The following is a 22369-nucleotide window of genomic DNA, read 5'->3' as shown; positions in this document are numbered from 1 at the left end:
ACCCATTATACATATTCCCTCTGAAATTACAAACTATATCAAAAGTATTCTTAATTTAATTCTTCTAAACTATATGAAGACATAAGATTTTCACTAGTATAATAGTACTTCTTTTAAATGTTTTTATAGTACTTGCTAAAGAACATTTTGCCGATCATGTTAATCGACCCTCGTGAATTAAAAAACTTTATAGCACCGTCATTATCATACATGATGTATACCTATAATGTCATATACTTAGCTAGATTTTTTTTTGGATAAATTACATTATTAAATAAAGAAATTTAAAAAGGCTGTACCACAAGAGACTCGAACTCAAGACCTTTGGTCTTAACCCATTACCGCTTGACCAACACACACACACAAGAATAGAAAGTTGAAAGTTGTCAATAAAATGTGCGAATTTATTTAGAATACGTGTAAATTTATTGTGTAAATGTCTGAATTGCAAAAATTAAAATTTTTACTATTTAATTATATAATTAATTCGAACTCAAGATTCTGAATTCATTTAACAAAGTGATGAATCAATCATAAATTTTGATTATCTAAAAATTAAAAATAATCATAATTTTATATTTTAAAATGTGTTTTTATTTTAACTCGTCTCTCTCTCATTTGTGATGGGGGCTGAATAGGGCAGGTAGCTGAGGCTGCTGAGCTGCCCCTCCCTCGTATTTATTCCACGCGGCATACATTTTTACATCACTATCTAGCTCATCATGTTGGATTTCTTAAACCTATTTCATTTAATCAATTGTAATATAAAGACATAATATTATCATATATATATATATATATATTATATATACCACTATATATACGAGAAGCCTTGTCATAAAGTAAACCACAAAACATAAAGGAACGTACGTGAAGTTTTACTTAATTTGCGTATTTGCTTAAATATATCTGAATTATTAGATGTACAAGCATCGATTATTACGCTTATATTAATTTATGATAGGTTAATTAGTTTAGGACAGTTCATGAATACGACCAAATAAAATCCCACAATTTTATTAATTTCGCCCCACCTAATTCATGCACGCATAAACACTAATACACCACGTTTAATTAATGAATAAAAGTGATTTGATTAATTGAAGTACAAATAGCATTCTAAATTAGATGAGTTCTATCAAACGTAAATGTTAGATAAAATGGGGCTGTATTTTACGACAAATTAAATAATCTCAATTAGAACCCCGATAAGTACAGCTAGCTTCACTTAATTATCCACCCATTGTTTTCTATACAAAAAAAAAGTGGACTATTAATATTTCCATTTAATTCTTCGCGGCTTAATTTATTCAAAAATAATAAAATCGTGGCTTAAAATTAACCTCTTTTATCTATATATCCATGGTACCTAACTTTGTAGAAAAATGATGTAATCAAATAGAAATCAACCAAAATATATTTTTTACTTTTCTATGGGCGTCAAATAGTTCGTTAAACAACAAGCTTATATAGAGCATATAGTATTATTTATTTCCATTTAATCTAATAATATTCTAGAATTCTAGTTGTTGAACCCCCCCCCCCCCAACACACACATATATATAGGAGAAAATTTATTAGAAATACAAATATTTTCAGAGAAAAGAGATCAAATCTCAGCCGTTAATCTTATCTAATTTAACCGTCAGCGTTCGTTCGTTTAATGTTCAACGCAAAATTGTGTTGAACTTATGCATGGTTCGAACCCCCAAACGTTCAACAAATTATTGGTATGTTCAATCACATTTACTGACATGTTTAATGTTTCTCTATTTTCTACTTATATATCTGTTTCTATGGAACTTAACCCTATATATATATTGTTGTGTTTTTTTTTTCGGTCCGTTGACCAATGAAGTCAACACAATTAGGTCTAGAGACACGTCAACATCCTACAGCCATTTATTTTGCTCCACATCATCCATATATATCCTCTGCGACACTGATTTTTCATTGCAACTTGTGATATGCAGTATAAATAATATTAATATATTCATTTAACTTTTTAAATATTTAGGCTTAAAACCAGTTTCAGTATGGCAAGAAGGAGTATAAGAATACATTTCGAGTTAATCATTATTAATTGTACGAGTATAATACTCGCAGTTGCATGTTCTATTATTTGATGAAATTTACGATAACTTTGTTTCATGAAATTGTAAACAGTTTAGATTCTCTATTAATACATTCATGTACTGTTTTTGTCCACCAATATTTGATGCATTTCATGATGTAAAAAATTGATTGAAAATGTGTTGTAAGTGAAATAAGGGTCCAGAATGATGATATATTAATTATAGTTTTAAAATTGATCGGAATTATAACATTGGTAACAATAATTAATATTGAAAATTAAAATTGAAGAGTTATGTATAGTAATTAAATTAACTTACCAAAACTAAAATGAATCAAGTTTTTGTGGACATATCATTACGCGCAATATATGAACGTTACATTAAGAAAAATGTGATTTTTAGCTCTAAATAATTAAGTTAATTCATTCTACCAAAGTTCTTATTTCTGTTGTATATATAGAACTTTAGACTAGCTTTATCTACAATATGTGTCGCAGGCACTAAAAAAAGAGCTTAGGGTTAATTGCATGTTAACACGTGAAATTTTAGTTTTTCTTTTTTCATAAAAAAAATCTTAAATTCACGAATTTTCAATTTGTGTAGTTTTTTTTCTATGAAATTACATTTCGTCGACCTAATTTTGATGGTGATGTGGTGATGTGGTGATGTCGGGTGAGAGAGAGAGAGAGAGTTTTCCTTTCCATTAATTAAATGGAATAAATCCTAATTCACAAAATTAAATTAAAGTATACAATATAAATACAACTAAAATTGGGACACAAAATTAAATGCAACTTCAAAATATGTTACAGGGAATCTCAATCCCACAAATTCGGTCTTTTTTTCTTTCCTTATCTAATGCCTATTGTTCCACCAATCTATCGTTTTTCTTACTTATATCTATTTTTATTTTTTTTAGCTTAACTAGGTTACCAATTTTCTAACATACTCAAAATAGTCTATAATGTAATTTAAAGTAGTAGATGCAGAAAAAAAAATCTAGCATATAATACATCAAACATATTGTCTTACTTGATTAATTAGAAATAAATAGATTAATTAACAACTTAAATATTGTGGTTTACAACTTACAGGTGAATTATCCACAATTAATTAATTATGTATGATATATAATTCAATTTTAATTAATTTTTTCTCCATTTGTCCCACTTATATAATGGCACAATAGAAATTGACACGGTGATTAAAAATAAAGTGTTAAGAGTGTAAAGTACGGATAAATATCATTTATTTTAATTATGTGTGTAGGGTTAGTAACTACATACTATTTTTAGAAAATGTCATTATAAATAAGACAAACTAAAAAGAAAGCGTGTCATTATTATAATTGGGATGGAGGAATAAGTATATAACAATTTTCTCATGAGGTGGTTTTTGGGTACTTGGACTTTGATCCGCACCCTAATCCAAACCCGTATCATGACCCGAACTTTTTAAGTAACACTATTTTGGGTGCGGATCAATCCGGTTGTACGGTACATACGGTTGTATATACCCAATTTTTTGTATTTTCTCATAGGCTGTAAATCATGTTATAATTAACTTCTTAATTAGCACAGCCTAGCTAGTTTGGGGTCTAGCTAGAGAGTAGAGACCTAATTTCCATGAAATTTATTCTCATATATTAACATCGGTATATAATTCATTTGCGTCCCACTATATCTAAATTAATACATATAAGGCAACATTATCATAACGTGACAACATTTTGTTACAAAAAACAAACCAAAACAAAAATGAAATGGGAGCCCAAATTTTATACGAAATTGCCAGAAGGGAAAAAGATGTCACTCGAAAAATTTCGAACCACTTCCCATAAATGCAAGAATTAAATGTTGGTTTTGAAAGCTAACCAACCAATTTTGGTGCTCGCATTTAATCCCCCCACCACCCTACTCCGCCCCCTCTACCACCACAATAAATATGCCACTGCTTCATCTCAACAATCACCCAACAATTCAATCATCAAAATTCTTTATCTAACAAAACAACACATAACTCAAAAACTCAATATACATATATATACATATACATATATATATATATATAGAAAGCAAGAAAAAAAAAAGTAAAAGGAAATGGCGAGAGAGCAGGAGCTGCTGTCGACGGAAATCGTGAACCGCGGCATCGAGTCGTCGGGGCCGGACGCGGGGTCGATGACGTTCTCGGTGAGGGTGCGGCGGCGGCTGCCGGAGTTCGTGAACTCGGTGAATCTCAAGTACGTGAGGCTGGGCTACCACTACCTGATCAACCACGGGATATACCTGGCGACGGTGCCGCTGCTGCTGCTGGTGTTCGGGGCGGAGGTCGGCAGCCTCAGCAGGGAGGAGCTGTGGCGGAGGATCTGGGACACCACCGCCGGCTACGACCTCGCCACCCTCGTCGCCTTCTTCGCTCTCTTTGTCTTCACCCTCTCGCTTTACTTCCTCTCGCGCCCAAGGAATATTTATCTCCTTGATTTTGCTTGCTACAAACCCTCAGATGATTACAAGGTATATATCAACTCTTTTTATTATTATTATTATTATTATTATTATTATTATTATTATTATTATTATTATTATTATTATTATTATTATTATTATTATTATTATTATTATTATTAAATCCATTTTTTGTATATATACGTGGTATAATTTTAGTTAAATTAATTAAGTAAAGTTCATGTTGGATTTATTAAAAGTAAAAATAGTGATAGTTGTTAGAGTGAGGGTTTTTTTAGGACAGTAACTTAGATTGATTTGGAAATTAGGACAATAACTTTCGAACTTGTAAAAATAGGACACTAATTTTTTTAAGAGTAAAATAGGACACTAATTAATAAGTGTTGCATCCGCAGGACATTTTTCGGTCAATTATCGGCCGAGAAATGTCCTATTTTTAATTACGACGCTTATTAATTAGTGTCCTATTTTTACTCTAAAAAAAATTAGTGTCCTATTTTTACAAATTCGAAAGTTTTTGTCCTAATTTTCAAATCAACATAAGTTATTGTCCTAAAAATTCCCCTGACTCTAATTGTTACGTAGTATTATTGTCTCACTTTATGCGGGTGTATGTAGTTTCATCCGAATAAGAGGTTGCTATAATAGAAGTTAAATAGTTTTGATAAATTAGAAATGGACTTTTCTAATTCCTAATTTAGAGATTATTTGTAGATTTTTTTTTAGTTGAGAGATTATTGTAAAAATGAACTTCAACCGGACCTTATACAATCTAATTTAATATATTCAAGAGCAGCAAATTAGAATCTTGACCGAAATAAGACTTTTGTTTGGTTCGATCTACTGATCTTTCTTGATGTAACTCATGTTTTAAGAAATTGTTAAATAAAGTTTCCCTGACCTATTTCTATCTCCATAATTTTCTATTTTCAAAATTCAAATCTGATTTTCCCATTGTAAAATTCGTGTATATATTCTATCATAATTAGTCATTTTTATTAATAAACGTATTAATTGCAAGAAAGGGATGTAAATCAATCTAATTGAAGACAAATTAATTAATCTATAAAAAGATGTTGATTAGTTTAATACTCCCTCCGTCCCATAAGCTTAGGCTTGCTTTCCTTTTTTGAATGTCCCATTTATATAGGCTTGTTTCCATAAAAAATAATATTTTTTTACTCATTTACTATTATATCCCTGTTTAATTCTTCAATTTACTCCCACTTTAATACATCATTAAATAATAAATATGGGCATACTAGGAAATTTACTTATATATTTTCATTTTCAATGATTTTTTTTAATCTTTGTAAAAATCCCAATCAGTCTAAGCTTATGGGACGGAGGGAGTACATTGATAGTGAAATAACAAATAATTTTAAAGATTGCGTGAACGAATGGGTGCAGGTAACGAAGGAGCAGTTCATCGAGCTAGCCCGAAAATCGGGCAAGTTCGACGAGGCGAGCCTGGAGTTTCAGAGGCGGATCCTGGAGTCCTCCGGGCTGGGCGACGAGACGTACGTCCCGAAATCGATCGGGTCGTCGGAGAACACGGCGACGATGAAGGAGGGGCGGGCGGAGGCGGCGACGGTGATCTTCGGGGCCCTGGACGAGCTGTTCGAGCGGACGCGGCTGCGGCCCAAGGACGTCGGGGTGCTGGTGCTCAACTGCAGCCTCTTCAACCCGACGCCGTCGCTGTCGGCGATGATCATCAACCACTACAAGATGCGCGGCAACATCCTGAGCTTCAACCTCGGCGGCATGGGGTGCAGCGCCGGCGTGATCGCGCTCGACCTCGCGCGCGACATGCTGCAGGCCAACCCCAACAACTACGCCGTCGTGGTCAGCACCGAGATGGTGGGATTCAACTGGTACCCGGGGAAGGACCGCTCCATGCTCATCCCCAACTGCTACTTCCGCATGGGCTGCTCCGCCGTGCTCCTCTCCAACCGCCGCCGCGACTACCGCCGCGCCAAGTACACCCTCGAGCACATCGTCCGCACCCACAAGGGCGCCGACGACCGCAGCTTCAGGTACGCCTTCATTAGTCTCTTCACCAACAACAGAAATTTATTCATTTTTCTAAATTTCGATATGCTAGTTAATTATTCGATGATTCAATTTGATGGTGAGCTTTTGCACAATTAATGATATAATTTTTTAAAAAATGAAGGTTTTATAAGTATGATTGGTTTGATTGTATGAATTCATAAATTACATGTTGAATTTATGCAATGTTATGAAAATTAGAGCGGATTAATAAAAATAGTTATTTTAAAATAGTATAAATAAAGGCTTGTCTATAAGAAGACAAAATTAGTCATTCTTCGAAAATAAATTCAGTTGTTAACTGTTCTTTAAACAGTGGGACAGAGGATCCCATGTGTTATTTAAAGAGCAATTCACAATCAAACTTTATTCTTAGTTGTGAATTGTTCTATCCATTGATCATTTCACAATCAAGCATATATAGCTTTTATTGTGAATTTAGTATTGAATTCGTCAATTAAGGACAAAATAAACTTTACATCAAAAAAGTTTCTTTTTAATTTTTTAGAATTTGTGTAATCTACTTCTTCTGTATCTTAAAAACATGCATGTTTTTGCTATTTTGGGTCCTATAACAAAAACATGCACGTACTTTTTATTTTTGAATACTATTTCACCACAATTTTTATACTTTTTATAAAAGTGGGTAGATTCCCCTATTCACAGTACTTTTTATCACTACTTCTTAAAAAATGAGACCTATTTTTCATTTACGATACACTTTAATCTAATAATTTTTTAAAATTCGTGCCGCCTATACGGTGGCATGTTTTCAAGAGACGGAAGGAGTATTTCATATTTTCATAGATGAAGTTCAAAAATGAAAGATGTGTGTGTATGAAACAGGAGCGTGTACCAAGAGGAAGACAGCGAGAAGCACAAGGGGCTGAAGATGAGCAAAGATCTGGTGGAGGTGGGCGGCGACGCCATCAAGACCAACATCACCACGCTGGGCCCACTGGTCCTCCCCTTCTCCGAGCAGCTCCTCTTCCTCTCCACGCTCGTGTGGAAGACGGTGGCGGGCAAGGGCCCGCACCCGGCCAGGCCCTACATCCCGGACTACAAGCTCGCCTTCGAGCACTTCTGCGTGCACGCCGCCAGCAAGACCGTGCTCGACGAGCTGCAGCGCAACCTCAAGCTCAGCGACGACAACCTCGAGGCCTCCCGAGCCACCCTGCACCGGTTCGGCAACACCTCCAGCAGCAGCATCTGGTACGAGCTCGCCTACCTCGAGGCCAAGGACCGGGTCCGGAGGGGGGATCGGGTCTGGCAGCTCTCCTTCGGCTCCGGTTTCAAGTGCAACAGCGTCGTCTGGAAGTCGCTCCGGAGGAGCCGGACCCCCCAGACCGGCCCCTGGCTCGACTGCATCGCCAGGTATCCGCAGGGGATTCATGGGAATGGGAATGCCCATTTTTAGGTGCATTGTGTTCTATTCTTTTTTTTCTTTTTTCTTAAGTTTTGTTTGGAAGAAATGGGGATGGTCATTATATAGACATGAAACTGTGTATTTTTCTCTGTGTTTGAATTAATTGTGTTTGAATAGAGATAGTTTGAGTAGTTTGTTCAATGAAGAAACATAACATCTCAAAACCAACATTCGTTATGCATAACAGGAAGCTTGAAAAAGGGATTATGCAATTGAAAACTACTAGGAAATATAGAATAATATATATTACAACTTCAATCAACAAAAATTGGGTCGCCTGCTGGTTACATACAGGCAGACAAGTCTTATTTTTACAATATTTAGAAAAATAAAATATATGAGTTCCAGCTGATTATTATGCCAAGAAAAAAAACAATCAATCAATCTTTCTCAGGCTAACCAGTCACCATCCATTACTTCCATTTCCTCAATATCCATGCTGCAAATTTTGAAAAAACGAAGAAGCATCAATCGTCACTCTCCTAATTTCATATTGAAGAGAAAGAATAGTAATTCGACAAGACATGCAAAATGTAGTAACAGAAAGCTTAAGTGACAGAAACAAACTAAGTAATTCTTACCACGGCAAAGCAGGATCTTCAAAGTAATTATCCGAGCAAGGATCGTTCACATGCTGCAAACAGCCGTCGTTTGCGTTGAGCCAGGCTGGGAACTCCGTGACTTCGTCAAATGGGTAGTTCGTGAAATCCTCACCACTCTGATTCTCAGGTGTGATTTCCATTGCCTTCAAGAATTTGAACCACCATGCCGAATTCACCAGATTCAGAGTATCATCCCACTCCATCTGGTATTGGTCCCCAATTGACCTGATCTCGGCAATCTCCTTATCATCCATCACAGGATGCAACCCGGAATCTCCAAACTCCGCCACCGAGGCTGGCGCTCCCATGCACAGAATTTCCTGAGTGGTGGCTGAAAGAGGAGAGGAAGAGGTTGATGGGGATGAGGATGAGTAAATTGATGAAGGATTTGTACTGCAGTGGAAAGTGGAGTCCAAGTTGTTAAAATCTTGAAGATTTAGATTGAGGCCAAGTGTCTGGCTAGGAAGTGTAAAGTTGAAATTTTCATGGACAGGTGGTGGTGGTGATGCAATCGGAGAAACGGACCAAGAATAAGGGGAGTGGGAGAAATTATCAAGGTAACCACTTGGAAATTTATCAGGAAGTAAGGAATTCGAAGCATGAACTCTTGGATTCCTCCTCAACTTCAATTTGTCTTCTTGTTCTAAAGAAAATTGATGAGATGGAGACTCAAACAGCTGAGTTTCAGAACTTATCTCCATTTGCTGCTGTCTTTCACTGGCTTGTTTCATAGCTGCTCTATGAAACTTAAGGGCAGTGACGATTTCTCGCCGCGCTTCAGCCATATTTAGCAGCCTTTCTTGGTAAGGTCTGCTGGTATGCAGCCGCCTCCGCACTTGCTTCTTGTGTGGTTGAGGTGGCGGAGGGAATTTTTCTTGTTTCTGATCAGAAAATCCATCACAACTACTTCCAAACAAGCTTTCGCTGCTCGAATTCCCGTCTCCCTCTAAGCTGGGATTGGATGAATCTTTGGTTCTTGAAGAGGATAACTGTTTGACAAGGCTGCGAATGTAAGCACCTGACAAATGAGGCTCATTCAGTTTATCAAGCTTCTCGGTTCCTACTCCACCATTTTTAGACTTTGATGAAGAAGATTTACCCCTCATATTTCAATAACTAACAAATTTTTTCAAATTTGGAGCTTAAATTTCAGTAAGTTAAAAAGAAAAATGGAAGGATGAAGAGAGGGTGGGTCTAGAAAATCATGCTTTTTACTTTTCTGGGGGCTGAAGCACAGAATGCAGATAACAGGTAGGATGAAGAGGTGGTCGTGGGTGTTATAAATAGCTGGCAAAACAGTCTAGGCTTTTAAATTCTCTTGGAATTTTCCCTATTTTGGCAAACAACTAGGTTTCTTTTATTTTATTTTATATTTTTTTATTTTTTTATCTGAGGGGAAGAAACTATTCAGTAGGTAGTTGGAGGAAGTTTCACATTTGATTTTGCCCTGTTGCTGCAGCAAGTCATCTTCAATTGCTTTTTACCAGAATCCTGACTACTAACGAATTTCACAGTCCAATTTTAATTTAATCCTCAAGTAACAATTTTAATTTATTTTTATCAAGTAACAATTCATTAATATGCTCTGTAAGTTCAAAGTGCAGCAAAATATATTAGATGTATATCATCCTCTGCTACTAGGATCATTAAAATTTAATCACTCATGAATTTCTCAAATTTAATTTCTTCTGGAATCATCAAAAATAAGCCAAGACAATAAATAGAGCTCACTCAGCTTCACAAACCAAATTTCATACAACTCTTACTAAGCTTGCATGTAATGTAACTTTTGTAAGTTTAGTTTCACATGAATCAAGTTCACAATCAAATAAGAGATAATAATTACACCAGAGAAATGTTAAAATGCCATAAAAAAACTGTTTCTGGAAACCTCAGAATAAGGGCAATAATGCATTTCTGAATACAGAAATGAAGCACTACAACAATATGAAATATGGTTCTTCAACTTTCAATAATTTGAATTTTTTAATTGCTCAACATGATTAAGTCAGTTGATGAAACGAACTTGGACCATTTATAAAGTCATAAAAACAGACTGAATAGGACAGAAAAGGTCCATACCTTCCCCCCCTCATTGTTTCAGTTTTCATTTGCTTTCATGCTCCTTTCCTCCCAAGCAGCTTTTTGGCCTATTGGTTTATGAGTGCATTGCAATGGCTCTCCAGCAGCACCTGCAGCAAAAACAATTTTAGTATGTTGCTATTTCGTATCGATTTCTCAATATACAACACCTAAATGTTTTCTTAAGGATTAAATTCACAAGAATAGATGAGGCTTGAACCCGAAATAAGTTATTTACACTACTGCAATAACCCTGAACAGCATATACTATCAGCATAGTATATCTTAGAGAAACATATTTTCTCATTTCAAATAATTTTGTGCATCTTTCTAGTGCATCTTTCTAATGCTAATTACACGATATCGAGATTTTATCAATCAAAAGTAGCAGATGGAATCCTGGGACCTGAGTTTGAATATTGTGATACAAACAGAACAGATAATGTTTCAGTAATTCTGTTAAAGCCAAGTGCATGATCACTTCATTGGTACATAAAAACAAACACTACTAAAAAACAACATTTAGATAATTTTTGGGCTACATACAATATCCAATCAACTGCATTTCTGCAGCATCCAGAAGCAACAAATGAGTTATCAGTTATCCCATTAACCATCAGATATCTTTCTAAGTCCTTCCATTTTCCAATTGAATGCCTATAATTTATTTCGCTGATACATTGGATAGCTTCTATATTAATGTTAACTTTATCTCCACTTTCCTCCTTGGTACCTGTACTTGCAAATTTCATGAGTTTCTCTGGTAAAAGATTTGATTTGCAAGCAAATTTGTACTGTTTTTTTATTTTGAAGAAAGTTTCTACTGTTATTTTCTACAGTATTGGACAATTCAAGTTTTCACTTTAAATTATTCTAACGAATGCCACAGTAAACATTTAAATTTTAAAGTTTATTCAGATAAGTTTGAATGAGTAGTAACTTAAATACTCAGTATTCTTTAACAGTCACCACCAGTCATCATTTTAGGTTTCATATGAATCTAATGAATTATCCATTGATTTAAATGCAGAGAAAATATTAATAATCTCCCGATGCATAGACATTAATTCCAATAAAATTATGACTACAGAGGAAACGCTAATTCAGCAGACGATTTTCCAATTCAATTTCTCAACAAAAAAGAATGATGAAAAAAAACTTCTTCAAAATCAAACCTTATACCAATTAAAACCTAAAATAACGAGGCAACGCCAGTTAATAACTAAAATCATCACGCAGTAAAAGAAAAGCTGCGGCGCCACTGGATAATATCCAAAAAATTATCCAATTTTTTATATAATATATATATTAAAAAAAAAAAAAAAACCTGCTGCAGCTTCCACCAATCGGGTTCCGCCGCAGTCGCCTCTGATCGTTTGGACGAATCGAATTGTTTCACAACATTTTCCGCCATAACTGTATACATATCCACACAATAAATATTCATAGGCGTATGATTCCTTTCACACCGCCGCTGCGGAAAATGTCTGTATTCAATTATTATAATGTTTGGTGATGGTGATGATGAGAGAAATCTGATGTGAATCAAGTTGCCAAGATGTAGGGAGATAGATATCAAAAATTGTGATTTCATTTTTATTTGTTTTTCTGAATTATCAGGACAGGAGGAGAGATGGTGAGTGGATGTATATACTTTTTTTTTTATAGAAGTAACAGACTTTTTTTTTTTTTTGATAAAAGTATAAAAGTAACAGACTTGATTTAAGGAAGATATACATGTCCTAGATCTTACAATATTGGGTTTTAAATTTTTGTTGTAACTTGTTAAAGACTAATATTCACCCTCAAAAAAAAGAAGTTAAAGATTAATATTCATATATATTTTAAATTAATATTTAATTTTTAATTCAATTAAATTCATGAAAAGAAAAAAGTGTATAATAGAGATGGCTAAATTATCAAAATCTTTTTAGGGTCGTAAGTATTTGGCCCTTCGTTAACATAGCGATAACATAAGTATGTGCGAGGGATGCCCTTTCTTTAAAATACGATAATATGTAAATTAATTTATTCAGTCAGTATCATTTTTATTGAACTGCTATTTTTATAGTAGTAACACTTTAGATGCTTTTTTTTTAAAGAAACAAACGCTCGAGAGGTGAGGGTAGGCAGACCTTTTACCTGTAAATAAATCATCAACTAGTATCTCATACTGTCATACATGACATTGTCCAAAAGTAACAACGCTCAACGGAACTAATAAGGAAAAATAGAAAGCAAACGAACTAAAGACATACATAGATGTAGCTCAAAAGTGACTACATCAAGAATAAAACCGAGACAACATTAAAAGAGAAACAAATCAAAGTGAGCTAACTATCATCATGAAATTTGAACCTAAAATTAGTAATATACTTTAATTAGATGTTTATGTATATGTATCTTAATCCACTAATGAAAATAATTAAAGTAATTCTCTACTAGCAATATTGAATAGACCAAGCCTCTCACTAATCTCTCTTTTTCCCTTTTCTTTTCCCTAAATATTACTAGTATTTTTTTTTAGAATTACAAGAAATATTTATTATATAATAAAAAAAGGCATTCTCACACAAACGAGACCTCTAAATCACACAAAGGTGTCCATACAAATGTAGAAAAATTACACCGCACGCAGGTGAGATTGAACCTAAAACCTTTAATAGGGGAGAATCTTTGGATGCATCCGCTTTGCCATTTAAACTAGACTTTATTATTATTATTATTATTATTATTATTATTTGAGGGATGCATAATTTATTAGTTGGTATGTAGGTTGCTTACAACATGGGAAGAGGAGGACCAGCCTCCCACGGGACCCCTAATAACTAATTTAACTTAGACACTGTCCTATTAATTCTTTTACTGTTTTTTTTTTTGTTTGTTTACTTTTTTTTTTATTTAGTTTTGTTAATGTCCCCACCGCAATCTATACAAATATACAATTTGTTTTTTGAAAAATAATACTTCTTTCGTCCCATTAGAATAGACTCATTTTCTATTTGAGGATGTTTCACTAGAATATATATGCACGTTTTCATTATTTTGAGTTAAAAAAATATATATTTAATTGATGGAAACCACACCACTTTTCCTTTATTTATGCCTTCAAAAGTAACATCCTTAATCTCCGTAACCAAAAAAGTTGAGCTTATTTTAGTAGGACGGAGGGAGTATGAATTATTAATTCCTAATTGACATGTATAATTTTTTGTACTTTCATATGCTCATACTTATTGCATATCAAGCCCAATTGTGAAGCAAACTTTCATATATCTATTTAGGGATTATAGCCAAAAAATACACGAACTTTGATAAAAATTGCAATTTTCACCTGAACTTTCAAATTAGCCAAAATATACCTGAACTTATATTTTTTGTTGTAAATTTCACCTGAACTTGCAATGATTGAACTCCGTCGAGGTGAAATTTACAACAAAAAATATAAGTTTAGGTATTTTTTGGCCAATTTGAAAGTTCAGGTGAAAATTACAACTTTTATCAAAGTTCGTGTATTTTTTGGCTATAATCCCATCTATTTAAAAGAAGAAGACACATGGATTTATTTGGACGGATTGTAGTGCCCTATAATTTAGGGTAGAAGTCTAATTCCCGACATTATTTCTTGCCAAGTTGCCATCTTGCTAAAGAATTATCCTTATTCCTTTAATTTGTTTATTTGCAGCAGAATTTTGGGACAAAGTATTTTAATTATGAAAGCAAAATCTTTAAAAAAACATCACATGTGAAATAATTATACGTACGCATCTCATGAATTCTTGTCATTGTTCTCACCGGCGTGTGTGAGTTGTGTTCTGATTTATTTAGATATTTAATTTAATTTATACCAACTTAGTTGTCATTTAATTAATATATTAATGTAATAATGTAGTTTCATGAAAAGATATAGTAAATTTTTGTATTTAAAAAGAAAATCAATTGTCGCGAAATTTATAAACTAAAACGAACATGCATGTATTTATTAAATGTAATTATGAGATAAAAAGTGAAAAGGTGGTCCCTTAATGTTGTGATATTAGTTGGCTGTTACGTAAATAAATTTAGGGTGAGAGAAAAGGTAAAATTGTGGTCCAGAATTTCAGATACTTTTCGTAAGTCTCTCTTATTTATTTTTCACAGTGAGATTCTTTTTTGTTTTTTACTTTTGCTTCAGTTACAATATGATCTAGAGCTGTCGAGGTGCTTCAATTGTCAACTCTACTTTGCATGAACTTAAACTTCAACACGTTATGGAATAAATTTCAATTAATTAAGCCAAACTTGATTGTTAAGAAATATTTCCTTAATAAAGCAATGAGGTTAAAGATGCAAAGTTCTATTAGATGAAGTAATATTAGTGATTTTAGATATATTATTGTAAAATATAATGGTTCGAACGTTTGATTTCCTCCTTCCCTAGCACCCCAGAGTGGGTATTGTTATTGTTATTTTAGACTCATGCACACACTTACACGCAGTAATTCCTCTAAATAACTCAAATGTAATGTTTGCTTAATATAATAAGGAGATGTTTGATTTGAGTGATAAAACATGATTGATAAAATAATCATCTTAATTAAGTGTTTGGTATACATGATTCAACCTGTGATTGATAATTCTAGGGGTGAGTAAAATATCTGATTCGAACCAAACCGAAATTTAATATTTGGTTTGGATTTTTTGGATTTTCGGATCGGGTCGGATTGACACTTTTAAAATCTGAAATTCGGACAATATTTATAATATAAATATTACATATAATTATTAGTTTTAAAATAGTTAAATATTTCTAATTTCTAACCCTATACTCTCATATTGATTTATTACAATTAATGATTTGTTAATTAAGATCTTAATTCAATTGTAGTTATCTAATTGGTTAGGTTGATATGCATTTCGGATTGTTCGGATTTATTCGGTTTTCGATTGTTTTTTTTTTTTCACATTTCGGAATTCTTTATTTAATATATCGGATTTGATTCAAAAAAAATTGGATTTTTGGATAATATAGTTCGAATCGGATTGAATTTTAGGGAAATTTCGGATTTTCGGATTAGATCGAATTAAGCAAAAATCTTATCCGAAATCGGAATGCTCACCCCTAGATAATTCGACCCGTATATAATTATCTAATTGAATGATTATGTATCATTTCAAAATTAGGTGAATTATTTAATCACCACTCCGATCATATATATTTACTCTTACATATCTCATTCATCAAATTAAACGTCTCCCAAGCGTGGAGATAATAAGTGTGGGTGCTATAAGGGCAAATATATAATTTACTAATTTAATGTTCATATAGATATAGTACACATATATTCGTTTATGGGCCTCATCCAATGGGAGGAAAGGCTCGACTTTGCTAGTTGCTATGGATATTTACCCGACTCCATATACATGTTTCGCGTACCTTTAAATAATATTCTCCGCCTTTCATAAAAACATGAACATTTTGTTATTTTGAATCGTCTCACAAAAATATGAATATTTCTATTTTAGTACATTACCCCACCACAATCCCTTTACTTTTCATCTCTATTTTTTTATAAAGTGAGACTCTTTTTCCACTCATAATATACTTTTATCTAATAGTATTTTTTTAAAATTCGTGTCACTCACAAATGTTCATGTTTTTGTGAGACGGAGGGAGTATGACGGTAGTCATTTCTACACTACATTTAATATTTGACTGCGATTATTTACTATTCTAGTAACTTTTATCTCTTTTACTAATGCCCAACAAATATAGATATTGGGGGGGGGGGGGGGGGGTGAACGAGAGAGTCGCTTTCAAATGACCAAATGTAATGTCACTTTCCGGTATAAGTGGGGGTGTGACATTATAATTTAGGGGGACCATATAGTAATAATAATAATCAATTACTATCATATTCGAGTTTTCCCCACTCATCTGCGCACCGCCCTTTCCCCCTTTTCTATTCACCTATCTATTTTCGAATTATCCATTTTATATTATATTGTATTGCGTTTTCAATATATGAATTAATTGTTATGGAATTATAATTTAGAAAAGAATACAGTACTTAATTTGCTAATACATCACAAATTTATACAATTCTAATACATAGAACGTGTATAAGTTAGTAATAGTATAATAGAATATATAATGCTAAATATAGAGTATCATTAATCACATAGTCACATAGAATAGAACGGATTATATTTTACTCGAAAATTCGAAATCATTAGTAGTACAAGTTATATATACAAATCCTAACTATTGTGATATTTACCACTCTTTTGAAGTATACATACATGGACATCAGTATGAGTATATGTGTCAATATTATTATTTCATTTTTGTGAAAAATTATGTATTAATTTGGTAGATTGCACTTATTGTAGAATTAAACAAACTGTATAAGACATGCTTGTTAATTGTTATGATGAAATGAATGAGCGAATGGAATCGTGATTTATACCTCCATTCCATCCCATTATTTTGCTTAGTATAATGTGTTCTTAGAAGGAATCATTCTTTCCACTAAGGAGGTGATTGGTATGATGGAATGGAATGAGGGTGGAATGGAATGAAGGTAGGAATGGAATGAAGGGGGGAAAGGAATAACAAACCTTGGTGATTCCTTTGCTTGGTATGCATAAGGAATACAAAAGGAATGGAATTGTAATTCCTTGTTTGATTCCATTCCTATGATTGGTAGCTAAAATAAATTCTAGGAATGGAATGGAATTATTTTGTTTTACTAAATTAACATTTACTAATTTTTTTAAAAAAAAATTCTTGCCACCTCCACTCCCACCCAACCCAACCCCCATTTTTTTTTTTTATTTTTTTTATTTTCTCGCCACCCCCACCCACCCTCCCCGATTTTTTTTTTCTCGCCCCCCCCCCCCCCCCCCCCCCCCCCCACCCACACTCACAATTTTTTTAAATTTTTCTCGCCCCCCCCCCCCGACTCCTCTCCCCAACAATTTTTTTTTTCTTAGAAGGAATCATTCTTTCCACTAATAGATTAGGTACATGAACTATTATTCCATTCCTCTATCAATTCCATTTCTTAATTTGTTTGGCACAATATTTTTTTAAAGAATCATTCCATTTGAAATCACTATTCTCACTCGATCAGATATCGTTGTTCCACTCATATAAATAGTCATCTCATTCATCCCTGCATTAATTTATCCCCCCAATCCATTTCATCATATTATGTTCATAATAATTGTTATAAGCTAATAGGAACCTTAGAAAACACACACACAGACACACAATTTGCTATAAGTAAATTAAATCTATCTTAACCATAGAATACGATCAGAAGTCAAAAGTCTCATTTATTTTTATTAAAAAAAAACGTATTTCATATATAATGGATAAATTGCGTAGAGCATGATGTAAGTAGAGTTAGAAAAGTAGATTGAAAAAGAATTGGAATTGGATAGTCACAAAACAATTAAGACGGTGATATTTCATATAGTGACATCTCATATCCGCTCAACAACTCAATTTTTATGATCTTTATTTTTTAATATGGAGCATATTAATTTGATGCACGCACACAGATCTGGATTGACTGCAGATGATACAGCTAGAAAAGGAAACAACACGTCTCACTAATTTAATGCTCCTCAATTTGAAGGATGAAGCTTCTACTACATTTGAACAGTGGGAAAATTATTAATCATTTAATGCCTCATTTACTGATATACTGATATTGGCACCCATTTACTTTATATCGAGGGCGAAATTGTTAAAATTTGAAAGATCGGCTCAATAATTATGTCAAATAAAAGGCTAGATTAGATTGAAAACCAAAAATAAAATGATGCGTGAGAATGTGAGATTCATCAAAACTATTCCAAACTGCTATTTCTCGAAGCAAAACTTTTAATTATATCTACATGCACGTCTTATTTCTTAAAGATAAACTACTTTGAAAATATTTAATGATCTTGGTTGTAAATAGGAAAAAATAAATAAATTAGGCATGTATGTATTGGAATCTTGGGTTGGGCTATGCATTGGCTGAGATAATGGCCCATAGTAGCATGAAGGTGATGTTGGGCCGTATCTCACCTGACTTAATTGGGCCTCAAAATAATAAAGCCCATTAACTTAAGCATATATGAAGGTGCTGGATTTTCAAGTGGACATATCAATATGCACGGTGACGACATTTATGACCCGAAGGTACAAGTTTAAATAATCAAATCACAATTTTATAGTAATTTTTAACTATGAATTTATAAAATATTAGTAAAATCTAGTTGAGGTTCTAATTACTCTTTAGACTTTAGTTAAGGAAAGTGAAACTTTTCCATACTCTGTTTCACACTTCACTAACAACGTTAATGCAAATGTAAAGAGATTGAGATTCAGTGTAATATTTTGTGTCTCATTTTTAATTAACGGTACGCCACATTTAAAGAGATTGAGATTCATTGTATTATTTTATATCTCACTTTTAATTTTATTTATTTTTTTATATATTTTTTTTTTCAATTTTAACTTGGTATAATTTAGTTTAATATTGTAATTATTAATTAGAGTTTATTCCATTTAAATAGGATATATAATTATTTTTATTATTTAATTTTACTTTTATTAATTAATAATAAGTTGATAAATTCAAATTATAATATATCATTTTGAAAAAAAATACTATCAAAATAATAAATACAAGAGTGCGACAAATGGTTCTGGATCTCTTACGTTCAACTCCCATGTAAATAATTTGCTCAAATCAAATAATTCCCTATTCGTTTTAGCACATCAATTAATGAACTAAAAAAACAGCACGAAATTAAAACTACCCAAAAAATAATAATAAATCCGCTACAAAATGGAATCGACTTCAATCCTGGGCTCAAAAGAGAGAGCCGAAACAAACTCTCTCCGGCGGCCGTCGACGGAGCATTGCGGCAGCTCCGCCCACTCATTCTCCCCCAAATCACACATCACATACCTACAAATCTCCCCAGAATTCACACACACCAACATCTTCCCGCCTCCCCCCGTGCAGTTCACGTCCGCCTTCTTCCCGTACAGCTTGTGCGACATCCACGGCGGCATCGCCGCCGTCTGCGTCCAGCTCCGCCGCCCTTCATCCCATCCCCACACCCGCAGGCTGGCCGTCTCCAGAAATTCCGACAGCAAAACCACGCACATCCTCCCCCCGCACTCCACCAGATCGATCGAGTATTCCGAGAACACCGGCAGCAGCCGCGGGTACTCCGAGAAGCTCCGCCGCGACAGATCGCAGGCCACCACCGTGCCGCCGGAGCTCAGGAAATACAGCATCTCGCCGCTGCTGTCTCCCTCGATGAGTATCGACGAGTACTGCTTCGACGGGCTCCTCTGAATGTGCGTCGACACCACGTTGCCGCATTTGCTCAGGAAATACGGCGAGCATTCCTCCGCCGCCGCCTCCGCGGCGGCGCTTCTCGCGAGTGAGATTTCTTCCCCCCATTGCCGCGTGATTGAGCAGTATTCCCTGAATTTGAGGGTGGGGAGCTCGCCGGAGACTAAAACGAGCTTGAAGCCTTCCCTCTTCGACGCCATCGCGATGGCTTGCATCGGCTGCTGCGAGGGGGGCGACGGCGGCGCGAGGCGGCGGCAGGAGCCGGTGACGGGGTTGGTCACGACGAAGCCGCCGTCGGGGCGGAGGAAGCAGAGGAGGCCGCCTGCGGCGGCGACGGGGGTGACGGGGGCCGAGTCCGGGCACGGCGGCGGAGTGTTGAGATTCTTCCAGTTTCCGTCGGCGGAGTCGAAGACGACTGGTTGTTGACTGGAGTGGGAGTCGACCATGAAGAACCAAGGGCGGCGGGCCGGGACTTGGGAGCAGGCGAGCATGAAGGCGGCGGAGTTGGCGACGGACTTCCATCGCTTGCAGACGGAGGTGAGGCGGAGAAAGGAGGAGGTGGGCAGCCATGAGAGGACTCTTTCGAGGAGGTCTTGGTTGAGGTCGTTGAGTGGAAATCTTGGAGACTCGTCTCCTTCACACATTTCGGATATCTTTCTCTTTCTAGAAACATCCATTTCTTGAGAGAGAGAGGGAGAGGATGAATGTGAGCGTGAGGGGGAGATTGGTGGTTAAATAGTTTAGAGAAAATGGGGTTGACAAAGAGTAAAGTGAAAGGTGTTGGCTTTGACAAACTAAAATGATTAAGAATGAGTCACGGGTGGGAAGATGGAGAAGATGCTCTACGACAAAAGATAAAGCTCAAAAGGAGTTTTGCGCTCTAGGGTAAAAAAGTGCCTTCTCAATAATACTTATTCCCGATATCATTGTCACATTGCGGACAGAACGAGCTTAAGAAAAAATATCACTCATTTCCTTCTATTACAAATGTTTCATTATAAAAAAATATTAAGTATAGAGACAGAATATGTTATCAAAGAAAATATTAATTACTCTCACTACTATCAATTAGGAGTAGATAATAGTTGATAGTAGTGAGTACTGGTGTCAGTAAAGTTTTGAGTTTCACTATAAATATATGAAGAGAAATAAAGTGTTATGTGGACCATATTCCTACAAATAGAAGTGAAAATGATATTGTGAACAAATTAAAATGATAAAAGCAAAAAACGATATCGTACAATGTTATTAATGTGATAAAAGAAAATTGAAAATAAATGGTGCATGCAGAAGGAAAATTGAATGAGAGGAAGGAAGCATTTATTAGATGGAATAAAGAATGTTGTGTGCGTGATATCACAGCCACAGGTGAGGTGATGGGGTTTAAATTATAATGGTGACAGAAAAGAGGGACCCTTTGTTTCTTCCCCAATTCTCCTTTCATGTGAAAAAAAACATACTATACATTAGATAGGGAATTGTGCCTTTTCGGTTTATATGTGTGAAGAGAACAACACTACAAAGTGCATTCTGGTTTTTGGTGTGCTTAAAATTGCATACAATTTCAATTTCATTTGACATAACATAAAAATAGGCATGAAAATTAAGAATAAAGTGTTAATAATATGAAGTTGGTAGAAATCATTTATTTAATATGTGTAGATTGAGTAGGAATTATATACAATTTTTAGAAAATTTCAGGTAAACTAAAAAAAAAGGGTGTCATTATAAATGTGATGGAGGAAGTGTACAATAAAAAAAGTAGATATTTTAAAAGATCTTTTTTTAATTAATTAATTTTTAATTAATAGGTGAAATATACTAGTGTGATTTATATATTTTTGTTGGATATTAGAAATTTTATTATTGTTATAATTTTATATTTTAATTTTTTATTAACATCATTTGAATCAATATTCATATTACTTTATATATATAAAAATAAGCTTAAGAGCAAACATTCGGCCCTCACACTTTGCGAATGATGGTTGCCAAGATTTTAGTTATGGGCTTTAATTTGGTGTTTTTATGTGCTTAAGCTTTTATTATGACAAATAATTTCCTTACTATATATGTACGTGACTTTTTCTTGCTCTATGATTTTATACACTTGTTTTTACCACATCAATTTTCCAAACTTGATCACACATTGATTTGAAAACTTTTAAGACATAAATCATGAGACCCCCTAATGATTTCACAATATTTTCTTTTGTAGAAATCATGGAAAACAAATGTCAAAGGGGTAGAGGCTCGTGGCTGACCTCTGTAAAGTAAAAGGTAATAATTCCATCTCTGTAATTTATGAAAAAAACTATAT

The 22369-nt window shown here is 34.3% G+C and overlaps 3 protein-coding genes across 4 annotated transcripts; 1 reads left to right on the top strand and 2 right to left on the bottom strand.

Annotated features, from left to right (window-relative positions):
- The first annotated feature begins 3560 nt into the window (after positions 1 to 3560).
- Positions 3561 to 8159, top strand: LOC131015143 (3-ketoacyl-CoA synthase 10). Its single transcript, XM_057943400.1, has 3 exons — positions 3561 to 4588; positions 5951 to 6576; positions 7439 to 8159. Exons 1-3 carry the CDS (start codon positions 4175 to 4177, stop codon positions 8007 to 8009), a joined length of 1611 nt encoding a protein of 536 aa, XP_057799383.1. The 5' UTR covers positions 3561 to 4174; the 3' UTR covers positions 8010 to 8159.
- Positions 8160 to 8210: 51 nt separating this feature from the next.
- Positions 8211 to 12359, bottom strand: LOC131015144 (uncharacterized). Of its 2 annotated transcripts, XM_057943402.1 has the most exons (4): positions 12030 to 12359; positions 10703 to 10812; positions 8600 to 9622; positions 8211 to 8457 (listed from the first exon to the last, which is right to left on the bottom strand). In XM_057943402.1, the coding sequence occupies exons 2-4, from the start codon at positions 10729 to 10731 to the stop codon at positions 8409 to 8411; spliced, it is 1101 nt and encodes a 366-aa protein (XP_057799385.1). In that variant the 5' UTR covers positions 10732 to 10812; positions 12030 to 12359; the 3' UTR covers positions 8211 to 8408. The 2 variants fall into 2 exon arrangements, with proteins under 2 accessions (XP_057799385.1, XP_057799384.1); XM_057943401.1 differs by having other exon boundaries at positions 8600 to 10812.
- Positions 12360 to 19396: 7037 nt separating this feature from the next.
- Positions 19397 to 20843, bottom strand: LOC131015142 (F-box only protein 13). Its single transcript, XM_057943399.1, has one exon. The coding sequence runs from the start codon at positions 20724 to 20726 to the stop codon at positions 19524 to 19526; it is 1203 nt and encodes a 400-aa protein (XP_057799382.1). The 5' UTR covers positions 20727 to 20843; the 3' UTR covers positions 19397 to 19523.
- Between the last annotated feature and the right edge of the window lie 1526 nt (positions 20844 to 22369).

The sequence above is a fragment of the Salvia miltiorrhiza genome, chromosome 3 (assembly GCF_028751815.1).
Source record: "Salvia miltiorrhiza cultivar Shanhuang (shh) chromosome 3, IMPLAD_Smil_shh, whole genome shotgun sequence".
Lineage (NCBI taxonomy): Eukaryota > Viridiplantae > Streptophyta > Magnoliopsida > Lamiales > Lamiaceae > Salvia > Salvia miltiorrhiza.
This window is presented reverse-complemented; position numbering and strand designations above follow the sequence as displayed.